This window comes from Monodelphis domestica, chromosome 3 (genome assembly GCF_027887165.1).
Source record: "Monodelphis domestica isolate mMonDom1 chromosome 3, mMonDom1.pri, whole genome shotgun sequence".
In the NCBI taxonomy this organism is placed as follows: domain Eukaryota; kingdom Metazoa; phylum Chordata; class Mammalia; order Didelphimorphia; family Didelphidae; genus Monodelphis; species Monodelphis domestica.
Genome location: NC_077229.1, coordinates 377565413 through 377589713, shown reverse-complemented (window position 1 = coordinate 377589713; position 24301 = coordinate 377565413). Strand labels below are relative to the sequence as shown.

The following is a 24301-nucleotide window of genomic DNA, read 5'->3' as shown; positions in this document are numbered from 1 at the left end:
TGTCTTCCAGATGATACCTTCTGTGATATGGGGAGATTAAGGAGGGACTGGGAATGGATAAATCCCTTTAAAAATGAATGAATTAATTAATTTTTTTTTAAAGAAGAGACTGGGATATCCAGAGGGAAAAACAGACAAGCAGGAAAAAGTCAAAAGTTTTATGTGGAATTTATTATATAATTATGAAGAAAAGGAAACTAAATATAAAAGACTTGTAAATTCATTTATATATAGTCTTCCTCTTCTTTGTTAATGGAAATGCTTGTTTTATTTGGTTTTATAAAATATGGAATAAAAAAGCTAAAATAAAAAACTAAAAGTTATAAAAAAAACAGAGAGCCTACCAAATATAAGTATGTAACAGTAATTAATTAGTTTTCTTATAACTCTGTAACTTTACTATTGAGCAATACTCTTTCTCATTGATTTAATAATATAGCCAATATAATTGTGATTTAAGGGTTACCCTGATCATAATACCCCTGTTTCCAGTTTCACATCTTAAATTAACAAACTGCTAATCTAATGTTATCAATATCACCTTTCAACCTGTAGCAGTGCTCTGAAGTGAAAAAATCTTCAAAACTCTAAATTAATACTAAGGGGAAATGCCACAGAAAAGATATCTCAATTCCCGAACTACATAATTCAAAGGCTGATTGCAATAACAAAGTAGAGATTGTTATTTAGATAGATGAAGAGACTGGTAAGCTGGAAATTGCATAGCCTTGTATGTATAGTATATATTTTATATATACTTTTAAAATTACCTGTAAATGTATTCTTGATGTCTCTCGTTAGTACATACCTTTTGTAAAGAAAAGGTCAGATACAGTTAGGGAAAGGAATGGGATACTATAAGTGGTGGCATGTAGTATTTGGATATGGGGATTCTGACATTTAGCCAAGACCTCAGACATCTAACAGAGGACAATTTTGGGAGCCTATTAAATTGTTTGAGTTCTGAATTGAAGATGTGGGACTGGATTTTTCAAAAGAACATTTGGGTGAAACATTAAGAATTTCAATCTTGAGCCAAGAGAAAAGGGGCCAAGAAAAAGATAAATCTCATTGTTGGAAAGGAAGTAAGATCCAGAGTTCTAAATCATAAAATCTAATGTTTAAAAGGGACCTCAGAAGTCATCTAGTCCAACTCATTAGTATGTGTGTGAAGATAAAAGCAACAATAACTCATATTCATATAGCACTTTATAAATAACAAAACACTTTCCTCACAACAACTCAGTGAGGAAGATAGTTCAATCATCATTATGCCCGTTTTATTCATGAATAAACTGGCTCAGAAAAACAGTCATCAGGCTAGTAAGAGACCATACAAAGATTTGTCCTCAGATCATCTAACTCCAAGTCTCGAGATCTTTGCATTTTAACTGTGCTGGCCCAGAAAACCATTTGCATTATTCCCTGATTGTGGATCTTGCAGAGCTTAGAAGGTGAAAATGGAGATATTAAAATGTAAGGTAAATTGTTTAATATTTAAAAATTATAGTCATTCATATGCGCTCTTTATCTTGTATAACACACATAATTACACAACTCATTATGTTAGCTTAATTTTGCTGCAAGTTTTATCTGTAAAGCAGTAACGTGGTGTTTCCTGTATGCTTTTATTGGCCTCTATGGTTTGCTGCTCCTGAAGCCTGATTGCTTGCTCACAGTGTTTTTAGATGGAGTATTGGTCAAAAAAGCATGGGATCCAGTGCTAGCTTCACAATAAATAGTTAGGTAACATTGGGCAAGTCGTTTATCTTCTCTGAAGCTCCTTTTCTTCATTTCTCACATGAAGAGTTTGAATTAATTTCTGCAGTTCCTTCCAGATGTAAAGATCTCTGATTTTATCCAAATTAAGTTAGCTTTTCCCAAATGTATTAAAAAGTAGCTCATGTAGGAGTAGGGATTGGGGATAAGGTACAGGAGAAAATAAATTTGGAAAGGTTTTTCTTTCTAATTAGAATAGGAAGCAAGAAATCGTCCTAAGTTCTTTAATGTTGTTATTATGACCCTAAAAACTATACCTGAGAAAATTATTTCAAATTTCATTTTACCTTTCAAATTTCTTCAGCATCATTAGTCCTCGCTCTGTGTTTTGAATATTTTCAAATGTGATGTCCATGAATACCTGTAACTGATTCTACAATAAAAGAAAATCTGATCATGAACATGAAAAACCTTGGAAATTTCCTATTAATGAAATAGTCACAAGCTGATTTTAATGTCTTTCACAATCTCAAGTTGAAGTACAAAATGACTACTAATAGACTATATCATTCACAATTTTTAACAAAATTCTTTAAACTAAATTAAAGCAAGTAATCCTTAATACAGTTCATTGGAATCCCTTTGTGCTTGACGCCATACCCTATTACCTAATGGGCACCAGGCACTGTTACAGAACAAGGTAACAGCTGGGAGAAGGTAATTACTTAGAGAGTTAGAAAAGCCCTATTGAAATGAACTTTGGATTCAAAAAGTCCGGGCTCAGACAGACTATTGCATAATGCAAAGAGGCATTTTTCCTTGTGAGGAGGACACTTCTATGAAGGTTTTATAAAGAAATTTCAGGTCTGCCATCCTGAATCATATTTTCTCTCATTTGTTCATATCATTTATAAGAAAGATAGAGGAGGAGGAGGAAAAGAATGGGAAGGAAGACAGATAAAGACAGAGAAACAGAAAAAAGAGACAGAAGCAGAGATTAACCAAAAATACCCATGACTGAATCGAATAATTGGGCATTATCTTTATTCTATACCACAGAATAAAATAATTAGAGGAATTGTGGATAGACTTGGCCTCAGAGACAGGAAAATTTGGGTTTTAATCTTACCCAACACAGCCTGCCCCTTGAGGAGCTTACATTCTAATAGGGGAGATAACTAGGTAAGAAAACTGAGGCAGAATAAGGGTGTAGAATATTCCAGAGGTGGGGGACAGGTAATACAAAAACATAGAGAAATGAATTGTCCTGTTCAAGGAACCATAAGTGGAAGAATGTTGCTTAAACAAAAAGTGTGCAAAGAAAAATAAAATTTGATTGGAAAGGCTAGAAGAATTCCAGTATTGAAGAGCATGAAATGCAAACAAATATGTTATTTGATGCTGTAAAAAAAAAAATGAAACTACTAGAGCTCATAGATGGGAGAAGAAGAATGTGTTCATACTTTAGAAGAATTAATTGGCAACTAAATGGAGAATGGATTGGAGTGAGGAGAGACTCAAGGCAGGGAGCCCAGTTAGAAGGCTATTGTCCAGGTAAGAAGTGCTGTGCGAAAGGCCTAAAGTGGGGCCACAATTGTATGAGTTAAGGAAAAGATATAAATGAGAAATGTTGCAAAGATAGAAATGGTAAGATTTCACAACAGATTAGAATATACTGTGAGGAATCAAGATGACTCTGAGATTGAAAATGTAGGTGATAGTGTAGTAGGGTGTAGGAGAATGGTAATGCCATTGATAGCTAAAGGGAAGTTAGAAAGAGGGAGGGGCATGGACAAAAAGAGAAGTTCATGAATTTAGTAGATAGAAAAAGAGAGGAGGTATTAAGTTTAATTTTAAAAATTGTATAGTTGGAAATTCTTGAACCCTAAAAACTACATTACCCAAAACTCCTTTCTGTATTACCTAGAATCCTTTTGCCTTTTCCTCCACCCTAGGTATTCAAGAATTCCAACTATACAAAATGTTGGATTTTGCAAGGATTTGAGTACAACTTACTAGAATGATGGTGCCCTTGGATTATGGAGGGAATCTGATTTAGTAGAGGAGAACTTTTATGTGGAGGAATGTAGATCAGTTGTAGATATCGTGAGTTTGAGAGAAAAATTAAAAAGTTAACTTTCACTCATCTCTAGATGGATCTATCTAGTGGGCAATTGGAAATACTCTCCTTCCTTGACTTTAATAATATTGCTCTCTTCTACCAACTTCTGAGATTCCTTCTTTGTATTCATCAGTTGCTACTTAACGTAGGTATTACCAGAAGTTTGTTCTAGGCCCACATTGGCAAACCTATGGCAAGTGAGCCAGAGGAGGCACACAGAGCCTTCTCTGTGGATACACATGCCATTGTTGCAGCATAGAGTTTGTCAGAGTTTGTTATTAGAAAGCCAGAGGAATGAGAGGGATGGGCTGCTACCCTCCCTCTATTCACATGCATCTGAGGACATCACCACTCCTCTGTCCAGCAGCCCAATGGGAGTGCTTTCTCCCTCCCTAGTCATCCTTAAGGCAGATGGAAGTGTGAGACAGTCGGTTTGGTTTAGGCCCTCGATCTCTAAAAGATTTGCCAACACTATTCTAGATTCTCTTCTTAAAAAAAAAAAACAAAAATCATCACATCCAAAAGGACCAGTATCGTCTCTAAGAAGATAATTTATCATCATCCTTTATAGTCTGAACTCTAGTCCCTCTTCAAGTCATCTTCCACTAAGCTACTGAGTTAATATGTCCAAGGCACAGGTCTGACCATAATCAGTAGCCTACTTAAAAGCATCCAATGACTCCCCATTGTCCATAGGATTAAATGTGTACACTTTGGTTTAGCATTTAAGACCCCCTGTAGTCTGGTTCTCACCTACATTTCCAGATTAACTTTATATTTATCCCCATTACAAATCATATATTCTAACTAAACTTCTATCAGCCACTCACCAAACACAATATTCCATTTCCAGCTTCCATTCATTTATATAAGCCTGTCCCATGTCTGTTACACACTCTCTCCTTGTCTCCTTCTAAAATCTTTCTTTCAAGCCTAAACTCAGGGGCCACTTCTTCCATCATGGAAGCCTTTTCATTGATCTCTCCCATCCCAAGTCTTTAGTGCTCTTTCCCACCTCAGTTTTCTCTGTCTTACATCTACTTAAGTCTGAGTTAACTCTCTTCTATCAGCTCAGTAGAGTGCAAAAACCTTGAAAACAGAGACTTTGACTTTTTAATCTTTTTTATCTTGAACATTTACCTCAATTCCTGGCATGTGATAATTAATTTGTTTTAATGTTGAACTTAATCAGTATAAGACCAGGGCTAGAGATAAGTCTGTGGGGGAAATAAATGAAATGCCTTCAGAGGAGGTCCTAGATAGAAAGATCTCTAGTCCAGTTACTGCCTCAATTTGCCTAGGATAACTTTCCACTACTATCCTGCACATGAATTTTTCTTCCAAAGACTTCATAAGTAGGATTGGCCTTTCCTCACTTTCTTCCTTTCCTTTTGGAACCCTCCTTTACTGTGTCTAACTGGGTACAGCGTACCTCATCCAAATGCACAAATAATCTTTAATACAAGTAAAATCTTTAATTGTCTGAGCACCAGATTCAACCCCTTTTGGCCTCTTAAAAACCAACAACAACCAACTCAGAAGATGTGCCTTGGACTCTGCCAATAAAAATATCCTATCTAGTCTTTCTCTTAATATTTCCATACTACATACACACATATACTCACGTGTATTGATGGACATATAGAGATAATTTTCTGAAACAAACCTATAATTTCATGAGGATAGGGAACTCTCAAGAAAGGAACTCCCTCACTCTTCCAACTCAGACAAGCACCTCCTCTTCAGCTTATAATTATAAAGAGGTTCCTGGGTCACTTGATTTGCCTATAGTCACACAGCTCAAATCCAGATTTTCCTTATGCTGAGACCAACTTACAATATTACTCAGTTTCCCTTAATTGAGCCTATTCAACACATGTGCTCTTTGCTTTCCTATATTTGTTGTCCTTGTTTGTGACTGCTTGCTCAACTTCAGCCTAGTCTTTGTTTTCATGGTACCTGTTACATAGTAGGCACTTAAATTCTTGTTGGTTTGATCTATTCTCCAGAGTGAGTTCTTCTTGTTTGCCTGGTTTTAACTCACTGCATTTTCCTGATCCATCATATGTGCTTATACAACTCACTGAAGTTCCCCTAAATTCTAACTTCTGGATAAAGCACTCAAATAGTTCTACTTTAATATCTGCCCACTACTTCATGTTTCAAGATTTTCTACATTCTTGTACTTATCCCTCTTCTATGACCTGTTCCCCCAAATCCAGCATAGTCCATTGTCTTCCTATGCTGCCCTTTATAATAAACCCTAAAAAGAATGAAATTAAAACTGTAGAAAGAACAGCAGCTCTGGAGGCAGAGAACTTCAATTCAAATCACCTCTAATGCTCACTCTCTTTGTGACGTTGGGCAAATCAGCTTAATCCTGGCCTTCGATTTCCCCATATGTAATAAGAGGGAACTAGACTAGAGATGTCTTTGAGGTCCCTTACAACTCCAGTTTTATGGCACTGTGATTGATGATCTTGTAACCCAATGAATATTGATTCAAGGCAGGGCAACAGAATCTACCATCATGTCTCACTTTCCCTCATAGGCATATGGATCAGTACATGTGAATGAAAGAGCTAGCACAAAGGAGAAGTAGCTGCCAAAGTAGATAGAAGAAACATGTGTCCTATCATATAAAATAGCACCATAGGAAAGGGGAGTTCCATATACTGCACAGGCTTCTTCTGACTTCTAAGGGAATGAAATGATTCTCCCCCTGAATGGAGTAAACTTAATTCAAGTCAATAATTCCTGGAGAGGAGACAACCTTCTAAAGGGTTCTACCCTCTGTCATTTGAAATATGTATTGATTGCACCATTATGAAGGCAGAAGGCAAAATCTAGCTCATTATTACAGCTATTTCATTCAAGTAAATAGAATAAATTTTGTACATGATATTAGCTACTTCACTTTTCAACAGAGAGGATGAAGTTAAACTTTTTTAGGACTAACTTAGAGGAAGGAGATTCTCTCTTCCTGTATTATATAGTAGAGTGTTATTAGAAATCATTATCCAAAGCTATATTTATGACCCTTTAATACATATGAAAGAGCACTCAATTATTAATCTGAAATCAAAAAACACAAGCAGAGGTTGATATCTTTCACCTCTATAATGAAGACACCTCTCCCTTCTGAATCTGTAATGATCAGCAGTATTACACAGAAGATGAAAAAATAAACACAAGAATGTCAATAAGAATTTCATCATACAACCTACATGAAGGTCATTAGTCTCCTTGCAGAACTCTTCATAATCCTGATCAAAATCAGTTTTCCGATGATCTAAGAAATTATACTCCTTTTTCTTTATAGTAGCAATGATGCTCTAAAAAATTTACAAGAGAATTAAAGCAATGATAAAACTATAGTAAAACACACTTTAAAATAAAGTAGATAATAAATGAACATTTTATGAGTCAGTTAAAAGTTTCCCTCTTAAAATGATCATGGTTGGGGGCATACCAACACACTAATAATAATATGCTACTTTTAAATTAATAAATACTAATATGATACCTTTTACACATAACTACTAGAGTGAAAAAAGTATTTGGACAAAGACAACTAACTGTTTTATCATGCATAAAGTTCTTTCTTAAACATTATGAAGATTAAATTAATTCTTACAATTATAAAATAAATTTTAAGCTGTATCAGTAGGAAGAAAGGAGCTTCATTTTAAACTGTTTTTAAGTACCACGTAAAAAATAATTAAAAAGTAAAACTCAGTGTGAAGAAGAATCTATTTGTGGTCTTTAAAAAAAAATCTTGAATATAAACAATACTTCAAAAGGACATCACAAATAGAGAATATGGTTCCCCAAAAGTTCAAATACCAACAGCCAAAATGAATCCATCTCCGAAGCTTCAAATGTATTGAATAAAATTCAAAACTACAATCTACCACATGAAGCGTTCTTAAGATTCATTATCTCCCTTTGCTCCTGCACAGCTGTAGTTTGTGCAAATGAAAGTATGAATTAGGCAACTCCTCTCATCAAGAATACTAATCTCAGAAGTTGTGTTTGTTCTGAATAATGAACTGTAATTCTTTGTGATCATTCTTAACCATGTTCTAAGCCATCCTCAAACAAAAATCCCCAAACTGTTGACAAGGGCTTAGAATCCTTTGAAGCAAGATTTTATCTTCTTCCATAGCCTACCTTAAAGGTCATTTCACTTTAAACATCAGGCCCAATCTCTTGGTAAATAAAATATGAACCCCCTGAATTGAGTTTCCAATTTAAGCTAACCTACTCCTCCAGGTCTTGCAATTACAGGATTATACCTATATTAATAAAAAATTACTTTCTACTTAGAGAAAATCTAAAAGCGTAGTTATAACATTATGGTTCCAGAAGTTGAAGTAACTTATCAAAGGTCATACAGTAAGCTGGTGACATAGAACCATAAAAATAGAAAAAGGTCATATTTTAATAAAGAGATAATGACATTATATTATTATTATATATTATTTCTTTTATGAGTCAACTTTCAGCTAGATTGAATAACAATTAAAATCTAAATGAAATTAAAAGAAATGATAAGTCTATATGCAATATAAATTCCTAATGGATCTATTTGAAACAGATTTTGACTGCAAAATGAGATATGAGTTGAAGAGACAACTGACTCAAACAATCACCATTTCTTGAAGAAGTTAAACTTATATAAAACAAAACATGAAATAAATCTCAACTAGCATACTTACAAAAGACATGAGGGAGATATGAAAGTCAAGGTGAAAATAAACTTGGAATATAAATTCATTTGAAAAATCATTGCAGAATAAAGTGGAAGATTATAAATACTATCTCTTTTTTCTTAAAAAAAAAAAAAAGACAAGGAGCAGTCCAGTGGGGGAGAGGGAAGGACACATGAACCTACAGAAAATGTTATATGAAAATTAACCAAAATAAATCATACTGAAATCATATACAGATTAATAAAAATAGACATGAAATGTAGAAGTTATGGAAGAATTTCTACTAAATGTTATTCTCATTTTTAGTGATTATTGAACCATGAATCTAGTCTCTTACTTCCTCAGGATTCTATTTGCTATATAAGGAAATGAAAATTACATCTAAGAAGATAAAATTGGGAAAAGTGACTCAACTTGACCAAATACACATAGAAGGAATTCATTCTGGATACAACCCATTTTTAAAGACATTTAAGCAGTGATTTTCAAATCATCTAAAGGAGAGGAAAATTCCAAAAGAATGGCAAATAATATCAGTAGCATTATTAAAATGAAAAAGATTAAGACTTTAACACCTACTATAGTTCTTACTTTCACATTTCTCTAAAATCGTTATGAGAGAATGACTATGGAAATGTGTTTTATATGATAGCAAATGTATAACCAATATCAAATTGCTTAGTGTCTCGGTGAAGGGGGGGGGTAATAATGGGAAGGAGAAAATGTGGAATTCAAAATGTTAGAAAATTAATGCCAAAAAAGTGTTTACATGTAAGTGGTAAAAAATAAAATATTACTGAAGGAAAAAAATAATTAAAATAAAATGTTGAGTAAATAAATAAAATCATTGTGAGAATGATTCATGCACATATCAATGATCTTTCATGAAAATAAGAGAAAACAGGCAGGTTTTTACATTTTTCTATAATTGATATCTTAATAGTCACCAATCTGGTGTGAAAGGGAATTCTTTGTTCTCTCTTTTGAGTTTACATTCATAAAAGGGAATTCTTTATTCCTTGTGTCTATTTTGAGTTAATGCTTGGTTATACAATAACTTAAGTACAGCTACTTAGAACCTCAGTAGATTGTGAAGACAGGATTAAATCTCCTTTGTCCACTTTTGGATTGAACCAACAAAAGCTTGAACTAGATGAAGGAGTTTGCAAGTTACTTACTAACATGGGTGACAACTCTAGAAACTTGTGAAACCTATGATCAGACTTGACACCTTCAGAGGCCTTGAATAAGAGACCACCCCTCCAGAAATTGAAAAATGGTTCCCATAAACACTGCTCCCTGGGAAGTAATAGCACCATAAAAGCAATGAAACCTTTGGCTTGAGTCAGTCTGGTGGAGATAGTCTCCTGACTGGAAAGAGTCTCCAAGGGAACAATGGAAACTGTGTCTTGGACTGTGGACGTGGAGCTCAGCGTCAACTTGGACTCTGACTCCTGGACTATTTTATGGGGTAAGTGAAAGGTTGACTCCTTTCCTAGTTTCTGGAGAGACTTCCATCTCAGAGGAGGTCTTGTGGTTACTCACTACCAGCCATCCTGGTTGAATGCTAATTAATCTCTGCTTGGATTAAGATAGGATAGATAACCTTTCTAACCCCCTCATATTTCTCTTCTTTATTGTTTCTTCTCAATTTGTATATATTTGTAAATAAATTTCTGACTCAGGATATAATAAATATTGGCAACCACATAATTTCATAAAATTATGGTCCAATCATTGGGCAAACATAATTAAAAAGGCCAACAAATTGGAGTAAAACATATAATACATACCAAAATAAAGTACAAATTTTTTTAAATTATCATTGTTACTTTCTTTTGATCATTAGGCATACCACCAATTAATATAGTTTTTTACTTGCAAAGTATACAAAAATGATTTACTAGTAATCCTCAGTATAATGTTATACTGTGTTACTATACTTCAAGGATAAAAAAAGTAAGAAAGAGCTAACAAATTAAAACTTAAAAATAAGAACAGTTAGAAAATAGCACTATCATAGTTTAACAGTACATCTGACAAGTTAGTACACTAATGGCGAAGTTATCAGGTTCTTCAGAGAAGTCATAATATGTTTTATTTGTATTTTTTACTCTTAATTTAAAAGAAATCCTACTTTTCAGAATTATATAAAGCCTATTGACTAAAGGGGTTCAACTATCAACCTGAAAAATGTATCAACACTAGTGTTAAATCTCACATAGATCTATTCTCTACATAAAGAACAATAATATATATTTTCATTGAAAGAAATTAATGCATGTTCTAAAAACATTTATAGTGGTGTCAAACAACTTGAAAATTAAAGGGACATCCATCAATTGGGGAATGGCTAAACAAGTTGTGGCATAGGATTGTGATAGACTACTAGTGCACTGTAAGAAATGATGAACAGGTTACTTTTGGAAAAAATCATGGAAAGACGTATACTAAATTATGAAGAGTGAAACAGGAAGAACTGAGAACATTATATACAGCAACAGAAATACTGTTTTAAGAATGACTTTGCATATGGTCACCTCCATAAAAAGAATTGATAAACAAAAATAAGTAAACGTTTCTTACTAATTTTTTTTACTTTTGACATTTTTTGTCCTTTGACTTTTGTCAAATGATGCCTTCTCTAGTGGGTGAAGGAGGGAGAGAGAAATAAGTGGCTATTTAAATGTAACAAACAAATGAATAGATGAAAAATTAAAAACCCATTGAAAAAATAGCAATAGTTCATTAACAATTCACCCCTTCAACTTGCCCAATAAATAACTTAAATGAATAAAATATTTAAATATATTAATCAGTCAGGATTGCAAATTGGTTTCTGAGGTACATTACCTGAAATTTTGTTGCCAATATTTCTAGCCCTTCAATTTTAGAGTCCTCAAGAACTGAGTATCTTGTAATAGTAGAAAAAAGGTCCATGATCTTGGCAAGACGTCGATGAAAAGTTTCAAATTTTCCAAAAATATACATCTCACTGAATTCAAATTGTTTTTCATTTGGATTTTGTTCAAGCTTTTGTTTTTTCTTTTGAAAACAGTTCTGATATTCCTTGATATCAAAAACCAAAAGAGAAAATAAGAAAAAGTAGCATGAGAGGTACAATAAATGTTATATCCTTTTTTTTTTAAAAGAAGATGACATAGAGTTTCCAAAAATAAAAACTTCCTAGGTTAACTAAAAGCATTTTCTAGTAATAACATTAAAATTATTCAACTTGGGATACACTTACTTAATATGCACATAAGTATATATCCAATTTGCTTCTATTTGTATACATTGTACTCCCTCCCCTGCCTCGATAAAATGTAAGCTCCTTAAGGGCAGGGATAGTTTCATTTTTGTCTTTGTATTCTTAGTGTCTAGAAAGGACCTATATTCAGAGGCCATGTAATCAATGCTAACTGAATTGAATCCTCTCAGTCTTACTTATTGAGCTGTAGATTACCTGTTTGAGTTTAATAGCAGATAATATTTTTTCCACAACTACATCCTGAGGCTGGTCCCAGATGGTGGCAGTTCCATTGTTGGTAATATAAAGTTTACATGCAGTTATCATCTGATTTGTAACCTTGAATTTAAAGGAAAAAAGAGGACAGGTTTTTAAAATACTATGACTACAAGAAGAGGACTAATGATCTCTAGAATGCCTACTGACTCTAAAATCCTATGGCATCATTCTATAGATTTGGGAGGTTTTTTCCTTCTATAAATATATGATTAAGTACATTAGTAACAACAGAAGAGTCCATACTAGAAGTAACCAGATCAGAGGCAAGATGGACCTCATAGTGAGGGTCAGGAAAAGCACCAGGTCTCATTTCAGAGTAAAAGGAGAGAGTAATAATTGGTAAGGAATGACGGAGGTAGTAGTGGTTCTCTAAAAAGACAGAGATATGAAATTATTTGGGAGCCAAGGAGGCAAGAAAGAACAACAGTCCTAACTTAAGACTTGACTCATGTACTTTGGTTTATATATCAACACTTCAAATGACTCCATGTTCTTGCAAAAGAATAATACAAATAGAAATAAAAATAGTGCCTTCAAGATTTTTGAGAGTTAGTAAGCCATGTTTAAAAATGATTATATTTGGGCGCTAGTTAGGTGGCTCAGTGAATAGATAACTAGGCCTAGTGACAGAAGTTCCTGGATTCAAATCTGACCTCAGACACTTCTGAGCTATGTGACCCAGGGCAAATCACTTTTAACCCCAATTACCTAGCCTTTACCACTCTTCTGCCTTGGAATCAATACTTAGTGTCAAATTCTAAAACAGGAGATATTAGTTTAAAATTCTTAATTAATTTTTTAATTAACATATGTATGTGTCAGAATTTTAATTATTGCTTTATAGGCTTCTAGAGAATTTCCAGTAGCATTTATTATTATTACTGTTACTATTCAAATATCACCAAGCAAATAATTGTGACATAAAATAGACATGGACTCAAAAGTATGAAATACAAGGAAAGAAATGGCAGTTTAACATATATTTATTTATATGTCTCAAAGTAGACTAAATTAATGTTTCAAATATCATTTAAGTTTTCAAAACATAATTTTCTATGTTATAAATATCAAAATAACTGATAGAACATCTGGTCTGAGAATCCTTTTATTATTTTTCATTAGATCAGCCTTACTGTTGTCCCACTAAATGTTTAATACCCTTATCCTTATTTGATGTAGCTATAGCAGATTACATACATTGAATACTATCAATGTAATAACTTTTCAACTAGAACTATGTCATTTAGAAAGAAAATCAGAATGCTAATCTCTCAATAGGCACTCACCTTTACAAATAAAGATGTTATTCTTTCAGAGGTATTGTAATAACAAGATATACTGTAGATCATTTTAATTGCATTGATCATTGTAGGAATTGTATCAATTATGGATACCTGAAAAATACCAGGTAAGAGTTCAGGATGAAAAAAACAGTTGTAACAGAAGTTTAACCTTCTTCAAAACAAGCTTTACCTTGGACATTACTATCAATTCCCATTAATACTATTCAGTGCTACTCTACTAAAGTATTCTAATTATCTTGTCAGGGTATAGATTTTACCCTGGGCTTTCAAAGATAATGACCATGGAGGAAGCAAAAGCTTTATAACAGCACTATTAAGCTGTACAGGCTCCCAATATAGAATAAAGAGCAGAATCTGTCATTCAAAAATCAGTCTGTTAAAGGTTAGAAAGACCTATCACCTGAGTTCAGGTTCTCATGCACTAAGTCAAAGTCCTCTTATCTTCCTGCTTCTTCTCCTCCCTGTCTCCTATCCATCTTCTCCATAGCTGGTAAGGTATTTTTTTTTCTCAAGTGTGCTTGGTCATCTCCCCTAAATCCCTATCCTCAACTGACCCATTTCTTCAAGGATCAAGTATAAAGGTCTCTGGTTTGGATTTTTAAAACTCTTCATAGCCTGATCCCTTTTTATTTTTCCACTCTTCTTTGACCTTAAACCTGTCCATGAACTGTGATCCAGAGCATTGGCCTACTTTCAATTATTTTAATATTATACTACATCTCCTGTGTTTTTCCTCCTATCTGCTTTTTCACAGGTTGTCCTTCATTCCTGGAATTCTCTCCCCCACCACCTTTTTTTTTTATATTCCTTGATTTCCTTCAAGGCTAAATCCTAGATGATTCCTAAATCTATAAAATCAGTATTTGCCTCCCAAGGATGTTCCCCCTCCTTGAGTGGCCTGCATGGATTAGAGTTTTCTCTCCACCCCCAACTCCTGCCTTGATTCTAGGGAACTTCACCATCTATGTTTGAATTTCCTCAAAAGCTCTAACTTCCTCATTCCTCTACTGACTCAACACCCATGACTCACTCCTGCATTCTATCTCAGCTATACACAAAGATAGTATCCCTGATCTTTCCAATATCCAAAATATTCCATTTTCAGTTTTGAGAACTCCAAATTGCCTTTATCCAGTCACAGTGTTTTATTTTCCCAACTCTTCCTTCACCTCATTCCTCCTTAAATTGATATTCACCTTCCCTATGACCTCCATTCCTTTTATCCCATAATATTCTCCTAAACTCTCACCTCCACTCTGGCTTTGCTCTTTCTTCCTAATTTCTACCCCTTGATGAACCATTTCAAATATCCACCATCTACAATGAATTAATTAATCAATGATTCATTTGTTTTAAAGTCATTTATAAAAAACTTATCAAGTGAAAAACACTGTGCTAACTGCTAGGGACAGATAAAGAAGTAAAATAGTCTCTTATCTTAAGGAATACCCATTCAAACAGGGAGAGACAACATATACATTTGGCCCATTGTGATCGTAATTTACCAACCCAGTATTATTCTTATAACATGCTACTAAAGGCAAAATACAAGAAAAATAACTATTTGTCCCTAATGAGAGTCAGTACTAATGAAAAATATCATTAATTCTTCTCAAAGAAATCGGTAAACATAAAAATTACTACTCTCCATGAGGTTTCTATAGAATAATTACTTAGTAATGGTCTTATGAATGAAAACTCTTATCAGTAACAGATTTGTTAATGAACTTTCCCTCAAAATATATAAAATGGGGATTGGAAGAATTAAGGTTGGAGGGAAAAGTTCAGACAGGTAGTTTCATTAGTACAGAGAACATCCAGTGAAACAATTCCTTCTACCAATTCACATCTACAATTTAATATCTTGGAGAGTTGCCGAGGGCCTCTAAGAAGTTGTGACCCTTCCAAGATCACTGTGCCACTGTGTGTGTTAGAGATGGGAATTAAATTCAGGTCTTCCTGATTCTGCTATTGACCCTATCCACTACGCCAAATTGCATTCAAAAGATATATCTCTTAATATAAATTATACTTTTAAAAGTAGAAATATTTACATTGCTATATATATTTGTGCTTTACATTCATTTAAAATACAATATCCCATAGCTAAATTCCTAGGCAGAGGGATTATTTGTTTTTCCCCAGAAGATGAAATTAATTTTTAAAGAACTGCTTCTAAAACCTGTGACCTAAAAATCTGTATTCATTTCAGCTGGCATAAAAGAATCTTATCTGTTGAATAAGTGAGTAAAAATACTTTACTTACAGGGTCACCATTGTATAAAGGGTCACAGCATTTTTCAAGTGTGTACAAAAATTTAACATTGTCCTTGGCTTCATTAGCTGCATCAGTAATATGAGCATCCAACTCTCGCCAAGTCTAAGCATAACACATACACAAAAAAAAAAAATTTTTAAAGGAAAGAAAAACATAAGGGCATCAATAAAGAAATATCTAATATCACAGTTGCTATGGAAATCATTTCATTGTAATTTCCTTGTATCAGCATGCCAGTTTGTTCTACTCTATCCAAGGACTAAACCCAGAAGGGTGAAGAACATTTTTTGTAATGATAAGCAAGTTAGATATTTGGACCCTATATGGAAAGGAAAATTTATTGAGCCTTCTTTTTTATGTTTATCCATACCATTTGGCAATATACCATGACCTGCTCAGAAAATAAAATACTGGCATGAACAATATACTATAGAACAGTGATGAGAAAAATGTAAAAACGAAACTCATATTTTCACATATTTGCTCATTTGCACATATATGATATATATCTCTGATTTATCAATTAACCTAAAATTAAAATATAGGGGCAGAACTTCAATAGTGAGTTAAATCCCATCCCAAAACAAAGTTTAAATGCTCCATTAGCTTCTCAGAATATATGGCTATGATGTTCATTTTAATACTGATGTGCACAAATAGAGAGGCAAATAGTTCCCTGTGAGTGCATCTGTGAATGCAGCTGAGTTCCTAGTTTGGTAATGCAGAATTGCTTACTTTTGCTTCATAGCCCTTCTGTTCTTGCTTGAGCAGTTTGTGCAATGACACTTTAATTCCAAGAGACATACTGTCAGAAGAACATAGCCATATAGCATGCATTGTGTTTTGCATGTCTTCATGATGCTATGCAGCAAATCCACCATATGCTTCTTTAAATATCCTATTTCTTATTTCTGTTTTCTGAGTTAATTTGCAAAGTCCCAATTTTATTGTGTTTACCTCTTACAATTGACATTTTTTTCACAAGTAGGAATATATTAGCATGGACCATTTATGGAGGATTATCTCCGCTCCCAAGTATATTACATAATATATGTTCTATCAAGCAATGGTTACTGGATGTTTCTCAACCTTCAAAAAGTAGAGAAAGAAATTAGTCTACCTATATTCCCCTCATCATTATGAGGAAACCCAGCATGAGTTTAAAATGGACTATCTTCCATATCTTCAAGCATATAAACTGATAAGACTACATAAATGAGAGTAAATTGTCATAACTGTGAATCCAAGTTGTAAATATAGATTCATTGGTGAAATAATTCTAGGCCCCTTCCTAGACATCCATCTCTTCTGCTCCATTTGTTTTAATCTATCCCTCCATATCTTTGTCTCTTCCCTTGATGGCTCTTAGTGTCTTCTAGAAGGGAAGAAAGTTAATACATCTGACCCTTACTAGAGACACTTAGGAGGACCCCAAGAGTGGGTTTGCTAGTACTCAGTAGTGAATTCTGGGTCTATCCCACCAAAAGTGTTTCCTCATTATCAAGAAAAATGTACCTCACATGTAAACTCATGCATGCTGCTGATAGATGCTGATGCCTATGATGACAAATGGCATCAAGACATTATAAAATTAATTTGCAGCCCATTTTGAGTTATAATTTATATCTTATAGAAAATATCCACGTCAATTAGCTAGGAAATATACCTATAATGTGAAGGTTAATGACCCCCAAAATAGATAAATAATATACATAACATTCATTGGATCAATAATTTCATTTTATAACCTTTTCTACATGTCTAATAACTTTATGGGGTTTTTGACAATTTTTTTATGGCTGAATATCCCCATCTCATGAAGGCTGTGAATGTAAGGGTTATTCACAGGTCAGTTCTACTAATGATCTGAAAGGAGCTTTAGTCTGCTCTTTGTCTGACCTGAACTAGTTCCACTTTATTTCAGAAACCAGATGCCTGCTCTTCCTTCTATATTGACACCAAACTTTGTGAAGATACCTAATCAGCATAGAACCTGTGAAAAAAGGATTAACTCTCCCCTTGTCTATTTTTTATTTAATCAGTCAAGACCTCAAACCACCCCTAATTAACACTAAGTAAGAGAATACAGGAATCACTTACTAGAGTAAGCTCACACCTCCAAAGGCTATTGTCACCCACCCTCCCTGGTCAGTGCTAGGCAAATTGAAAGACTGTGATTAGTTCCCATAAAGTGGGGAAGGAACAGGAAGTGATATGGAAAAAGGACTATAAAAAGTCCTGACCTTCCTGTCCAAGGGAGTTCTCCTTGGAGCTTCTCCTTGGGACTGTTTCTTTGGAGGTGTGAACTTACTCTAGTACATCATCATGCTCAGTTAGAAACCTAATTAGTAGAATATGTAAAATATTAACAGATAACTCAATTTGGAAAATTATCCTATTAACAGATAGTGAGGAGGTGCTGTGGATAGAGTGCCACAGGCCTAGATTTAGGAAGACTCATCTTACTTAGTTCAAATATGGTCTTGGAACTTTATCAGTTGTGTGACCCTCGGTAAGTCACTTAACTCTGTTTTCCTCAGTTTCCTAGTCTATAAAGTGAGCTAGAGAAGGAAACAAAAAACTATTCCAGTGTCTTTGCCAAGAAAACTTCAAACAGGGTCACAAAAAGCTGGAAATGACTGAAAAAAATAAACAACAAATTCTTCAAATCAGAAAGAAACAGCTAAGAACCTTCAAAAGTTTTGATTTTGCAGCAGCAAGCACTCCCAACACTGCCTTCACATCTGGGCCTTTCAGCTGATCCACAAGGTAGTTAAATTTGCAAAGCCGTTTCTTCCAGTAATCCAATTCTGCTCGTGGCCCAAGGTCATCTGCCTCTGTCCGTAGCTGATTGTTTTCAGCAAGAATCTTAAATTATATAAAGAATATTTTATATATAAAATGGGAAAAGTGATAAAGTTAAGGAAAGAGATGCAAATATATTTTTATTTGTTATTGATCCATTTTTACATTTTGTAACATTTTGGTATATTGTGGATGACAACCATCCACTAAAGTGTCAGTATTATGATCTTGAAGTTTTAAAAAGTCAAGATCAAGAATGACTTTAAACTATAAAGTTATTCTAGCAACTATTAGATGTTTTAATAACTGTGACATGAAATGGTCCACTTAAATATGCATTTGTTTCCAAAAATTGATCAAGAAAAGATATGGATAGTTAGGAATAAAATTGCCTTGGAGACTGCCACCATAACTTCAAATTGCTATGTTTCAGCTTTTTTATTCTTTTTGACACTCATTACAAAATATAGTTTCCTTAGGAATTTTGTGGCACCTCACTCAGAAAAAAATGTAAATCTAATATTCTCACTGAGAAGATTGTCACAAAAATAAAAAAGTTTTTCATTTTTCTGTAGATATTATCTCCAGTATACATAATCCCTTGACAAAATAATGAGTAGCTTCTTGGTACTTCAAGAAAAGTCTATAACTCTCTAGATATATGAATAAATACAGACATTTGTGTTCATTTGCCTTATTTTATGTTGTGAACTTATTACTAAGGAAAAACAAATTGAATCTCTCCTCTTTTTATAACATAAGGACTATTCACAGTTAAAAAAACTATTTCTTAAAGAACTCAAGTTATTGTGTAATAGTTTGAATGATTTATCTAATATGTTTTTACAAGTATTATTTTAGTTCCAAAAACTCTAGAAATGTTCTCTATATCTGGAAATTACCTGCTCTGTTTGTTTGATCCACACTTTCATACAGCTTTCTATTTTTTCCAAAGTTTCACTGTTGTTAGCTATAGCTATATAATCCATAGGGAGTTTCAAAGTATTCAAGTCAAATATTTCACACTTTTGAAGGTTCACCTGCACAAAAATAAAGATAAGGGAAACAAAACGTGATCACATAAAGAAATTTTCTTCCTAAGAAGCAGAATGGTTTAGTGAATAGAGAGCTGGCCATCAGAGCTAGGAAGACCTAGGTTCTAGCTCTGCCTTGGACACATACTGGCCTTATGGCCTTGTGCAATAAGTCATGTATCCCCTTAGCACTCTAGACAACGTTTTTGAAGACCAAGCCATTGCAGAAAAGATTCTAACCTATGCTAGTTGAGAGAATTTCCTGTATTAATGAAATCAAAGGTCTGGTCCTACTCCCCATTTTTTCCCTAAGAGTTTTGGTGCATCTTGTGAGCCAAAAGTCAGATAACTTTGCAATAGTTCCAACACACCTCTTTTATTGGAAAGGCAAGAAAAGAGTTGAGAAAGAGAAGCTGAGGTTGCAGGAACAGAGATCTCTCTTGAATTAACCAACTACCCCATTAAAGTTGGGTTGGAAACTATGCCTATAGGTCACAGTGATATTTAATTAAAACAAAAGAGCTTCTGTATCACTTTCACTTTACTGAGGAGAAAAACAGCTGCTATCTTAATGAAAAAGAAAAAAAATTGTCCATGGCTTCCAGGTTTAAAGGCAAAAGAATATTTCATGCACCTTGTTTCTGTATTTTCAACAATTTCTATCTCATATTGTTAAAGATAAGCTCTCAAGGGCCTTTCTAAAAAGACTAGTCTTGAAGGTTCTTTAGAAGTATATTTATTAAGAATCAATTTTATCTCTTTTTGGCACTGAATATATCTCATATTTTTTTCTGTTTTGTATTTATAGTTGCTAAATGTAAACTAAAGTCAGTGCTAAATAAAAGGTCTAGTAGTATATGTCTACTTGTCAAGGTCCAAGAGGCAGTTTGTGGTAGTAGAGGGAGAGCTGGTCATGAAATCAGAAAGACTAGTTCCATCTCTAAGAAAAAGGAAGGAGTTGTTGCATGTGTTGTTGTTGTTGTTATTTTTATTGTAGTATAGTTGTAATGGGAAAAACTTCTGGCTCTGGATTTATGACCTTGGCTAAGTTATTTATTCTATTAGGGTCTTAGTTTCCTCAGCAGTAAAATCAATTGGTCTAAATCTATTATCCTATGACACTGGCTGAGTCCTTTAGGGCAAATTAATTTCTCATTTACCTAGACACATATCTAAGATGATAAACTTTAAATAGAGGCTTATTTGTATTTTTTAGATGTGCAATTTTTAAAAAACAAGATCTACTGTTATTTTACCATAAAAACCTCCAAGAGGTCTTATCAACACTAGATATTTAAGTAACTGATCTGTGTTATTTCTTTTTTGTTTTCATTTAATTTCTTAATGCAATCTCAGCTTGGTAAAACTCTTTAAATCAAACTATTGAATGAACATTAAGGATGAAACCAAAAACAAGAAAATGACAAAAGGAAAAATGGAAAAGATCTATCATAAGTATTTGCGTATAACCTAGTATGTGCTATGAAATAAGAAACTCTTGAAAAAGCTTTTAAAAATCTATAATCTACATAGACAAAAGGTAAAAAAAAGTAAAGATGGAAAGAGCAGCTAGAGCAGAACAAACATAAACAGGTGATTTTTGCTGGAGATACGGCCATTTTGAGGGTACTGAAGGATCGAGCCTTCCGAAATCTTTTCCTTCTAAAAAATCTTCATGAACATCATCTACATGGATTTTAAAAGCATCATTGATGAAATGATAAAAGGAAAGAGGCCTCAAAAATAGATATTCCACAGTAGACAACATCTTTATAGTCATACAAGTCACCAAAAATTCAGAGAATTTGAGATTCCACTACATATTTACTGACATTTAAGAAGCAAACATCCCTTCAAAAATCAGTAAGATATAAACCATAATCATATTAAAATCAAACAATATTCTAAGAAACTTTTTCTAAAGTTGATTGAATAATGAAACCATTACTAAAAATATCTATTGAGGTTTAAAAGGCGTGATGTATGCCAGTCAAGAAATTTATCAATGTCATGAAGCATATTCCATACCATAATCTAAATAGATATCCTTTAGATGGTTAGGCCCTTCAGATGCTTTGGTTTGTGGATGACATTTTTTTTATTGCATTAAGTCCCAAAACACTGCAAAGTCTCATAAATTGTATCCATAATCACTAAAAAGAAATCCATCTTGGCATGTAGAATAAGAATTAAAACAACTGAATGAAGAATGCCCATTTGTTCAGACAATGGAATAGACTTGGATGGAAAACCTAAAAAGATTACCAATCAGTACAGAAATCTTGTGGATAGACAATGAATTGGGTACAGAATTGAACAGTAGGAGAGCAATCATTCTGGCCCTAAAAACTCATTAAAGCTTAAATGATGTTCAGTATATTCTGCTTAAGGAAGTAGGGAAGGGTATAATACATTTTGGGAAAATTGTTGTCCAAAATGATTCATCTTAAAAGTTGTTGGGGGGAGGGATAGGTGGGTTTTCTGGGAGGAGGGCAGTTTTACTTCATTTGCATTTAAGGGAGTAAATTTTAAAATAACTTGTTAGAATCTAAGAAAGGCCAACTGAGCAACATAATAAAGGACGTGGCTGAGTGGCACAAGATAAACTCATGATATGGATGACTCCCCCTTCCCTTCATCATGTGCCCTCCCTGATTCCACTTTAAACTATAGCTTATTATATTATTATAGCTCAAATGCTTCTTCATTCCTGCTGAGGATTTTGTTAACCCTGGCCTTTGTCTCATAGTTTTATTGGCACCATATTATTATATTCATTCTTGCAGACAAGGTATTGAACCAATCCTTCCTCCCTCTCTGAAGTTCTTTTCCTCTGCCAATTAATCGGTCCTTAATGCCTAGCAAGTGATGCAGGTAGGGGGTGGTAATACAACTCTGGAAAGAGAGATTTCATAGTATTGTCTTTCTTGAAACCAAAACAAGCTACTCACCACATCCACAATTGCCTACAGTTGGAGAGGACCTCCTAGGGACTGCCTCCTCTCTGGGAGTTTGAGAATCACTGCCAAATGAGGCTGCCCTGCCCCTTCCCCAGGGAGGCCTCCAGATTCTTGGAGCCAGGAGGTCAGAAGAACTCATTAGCTTCATGGCTGAGTGGAAACTGTTTACAGCCTTCGGAATTCCCCAGTCTGCTGGCCATAGCCTATCTTGTAGGGGCAAAACTGCCTGTCAAAAGCCCTCCTTTGTTGGAAACAATTTCCTTATTAGTTCGTGTAGATGTTTTATGCCTGGTGCTCAAGGAGAATGATGAGGTTGTTCTTCAGTTCCAAATGACTAAATCTGGATTCACCAGCTCAGGGAAAGAGGTCAGAGCAGAAAATATCATTTCTTTCCAGACACAAGGCCAGGACTGATCGGGGAAAGGCTGAGCCTTCTGGGGTATTTTTTAGAAGGCCAGGTTATATCTATCTATGACGAATCACCTTGGGGAGATGGAGCCATCCACCTGCCACACTTACCCAGCCCTGTATCCCATCCTGCTTGAAATCAAGCCCAAAGAACTACCAACCCTTAGTTTTCTCCTGGCACATCTACTCAGCTCATGACAGTGATGTGTAACCCAGGACGTGCCAGGTCCAGGCCAGCTTGGTGCTCAGGCCCTATAGACAAGGGTCTCATCCATCAGTGTAAGGCCATCCACAGACCTGATTATCCAACGAAGCAGCGATGAGGAATAGATAGAAAGCAATGCTGGAAGTCAGAAAGGCCTGATTTCTGATATACACTGGCTCTGTGGCACGTTCCTACCCTCTCCTTGCCCAGAAAACTCATTGATATATTGCACAGTAATTCCCACCTCTCAGTGAGGGAGGCGTTAGCTCACAGAGTTTCCTAAATAAAATCAGGGGTTTAGACAAACAGAAACAAATATATATGCACAAATAAATGGATATGTGTGTATATGTATGTTTAGTGAAGAGATGATGTTGGCACATCTCTCCACGCATGCCTAGGTCAGAGAATCCCTATAGTTCTCCCCATCATTCACTATGCGGTGGAAAAGCTGCCTCTAACATGAGAGGACCTATGAATTTGACTATGAATTCCTGAAGAATTGGGGATGTGGCTCTTGTATTCTCCTTAACATCTCCAGAGTTTAGTGCAGAGACTAGAACACTAGACATCAATTAATAAATGTTCATTGACTTAAGAGATTCAAATTCTTCCTCTGATACTCCACCAAGTCATTTAACCTCAATGGGTCTGATTCTCCTCTTCTGTAAAAGTAAGGGGAACTGTAGCTCAGTGGATTGAGAGCCAGGCCTAGAGATGAGAGGTCCTAGGTTCAAATCTGGCCTCAGCCACTTCCCAGCTGTGTGACCCTGGGCAAGTCACTTGACCCCCATTGCCTAGCCCTTACCACTCTTCTGCCTTGGAGCCAATACACAGTATTGACTCCAAGACGGAAGGTAAGGGTTTATTAAAAAATAAATAAATAAAAATAAGGGGAACTGGACAAGATGTCCTCCAAAATCCTTCTAATGCTATATTAGCATCACATGACCCTCAGAATCCACATCTCCAGAACAATGTCTGTGTTGGTGGACTCAGGGGTCTTCTGTAAACTTTACGGGCTCAGTTTTTATAAAGTCCAAATCTACCACTAAAAGAAAAAACAAAGTTTTATCTGTCTACCTTGATCCAGCTCTCTTAGACCAAGTCTCTATGGGCCAGAGTAGGTAGCCACTGAAAACTACCTTTTAATTTGTAAAATCTATTCCTCCCCCTTTTCTCAGTGATGCTAGGGATCAGTTGGCTAGCAGGACATAAAACC

The 24301-nt window shown here is 34.6% G+C and overlaps 1 protein-coding gene across 1 annotated transcript in view; it reads right to left on the bottom strand.

Annotated features, from left to right (window-relative positions):
* DNAH5 (dynein axonemal heavy chain 5) overlaps nucleotides 1-24301 on the bottom strand; it is a 439069-nt gene that overhangs the window by 258123 nt on the left and 156645 nt on the right. The window contains exons 6-13 of the mRNA XM_001372730.4: nucleotides 19375-19512; nucleotides 18359-18535; nucleotides 15656-15769; nucleotides 13372-13479; nucleotides 12023-12145; nucleotides 11410-11625; nucleotides 7069-7176; nucleotides 2067-2152 (exon numbers count right to left, since the gene is read on the bottom strand). Of these exons, the coding sequence (XP_001372767.4) occupies nucleotides 2067-2152; nucleotides 7069-7176; nucleotides 11410-11625; nucleotides 12023-12145; nucleotides 13372-13479; nucleotides 15656-15769; nucleotides 18359-18535; nucleotides 19375-19512 (1070 nt within the window). The remainder of the gene's footprint in view (nucleotides 1-2066; nucleotides 2153-7068; nucleotides 7177-11409; nucleotides 11626-12022; nucleotides 12146-13371; nucleotides 13480-15655; nucleotides 15770-18358; nucleotides 18536-19374; nucleotides 19513-24301) is intronic.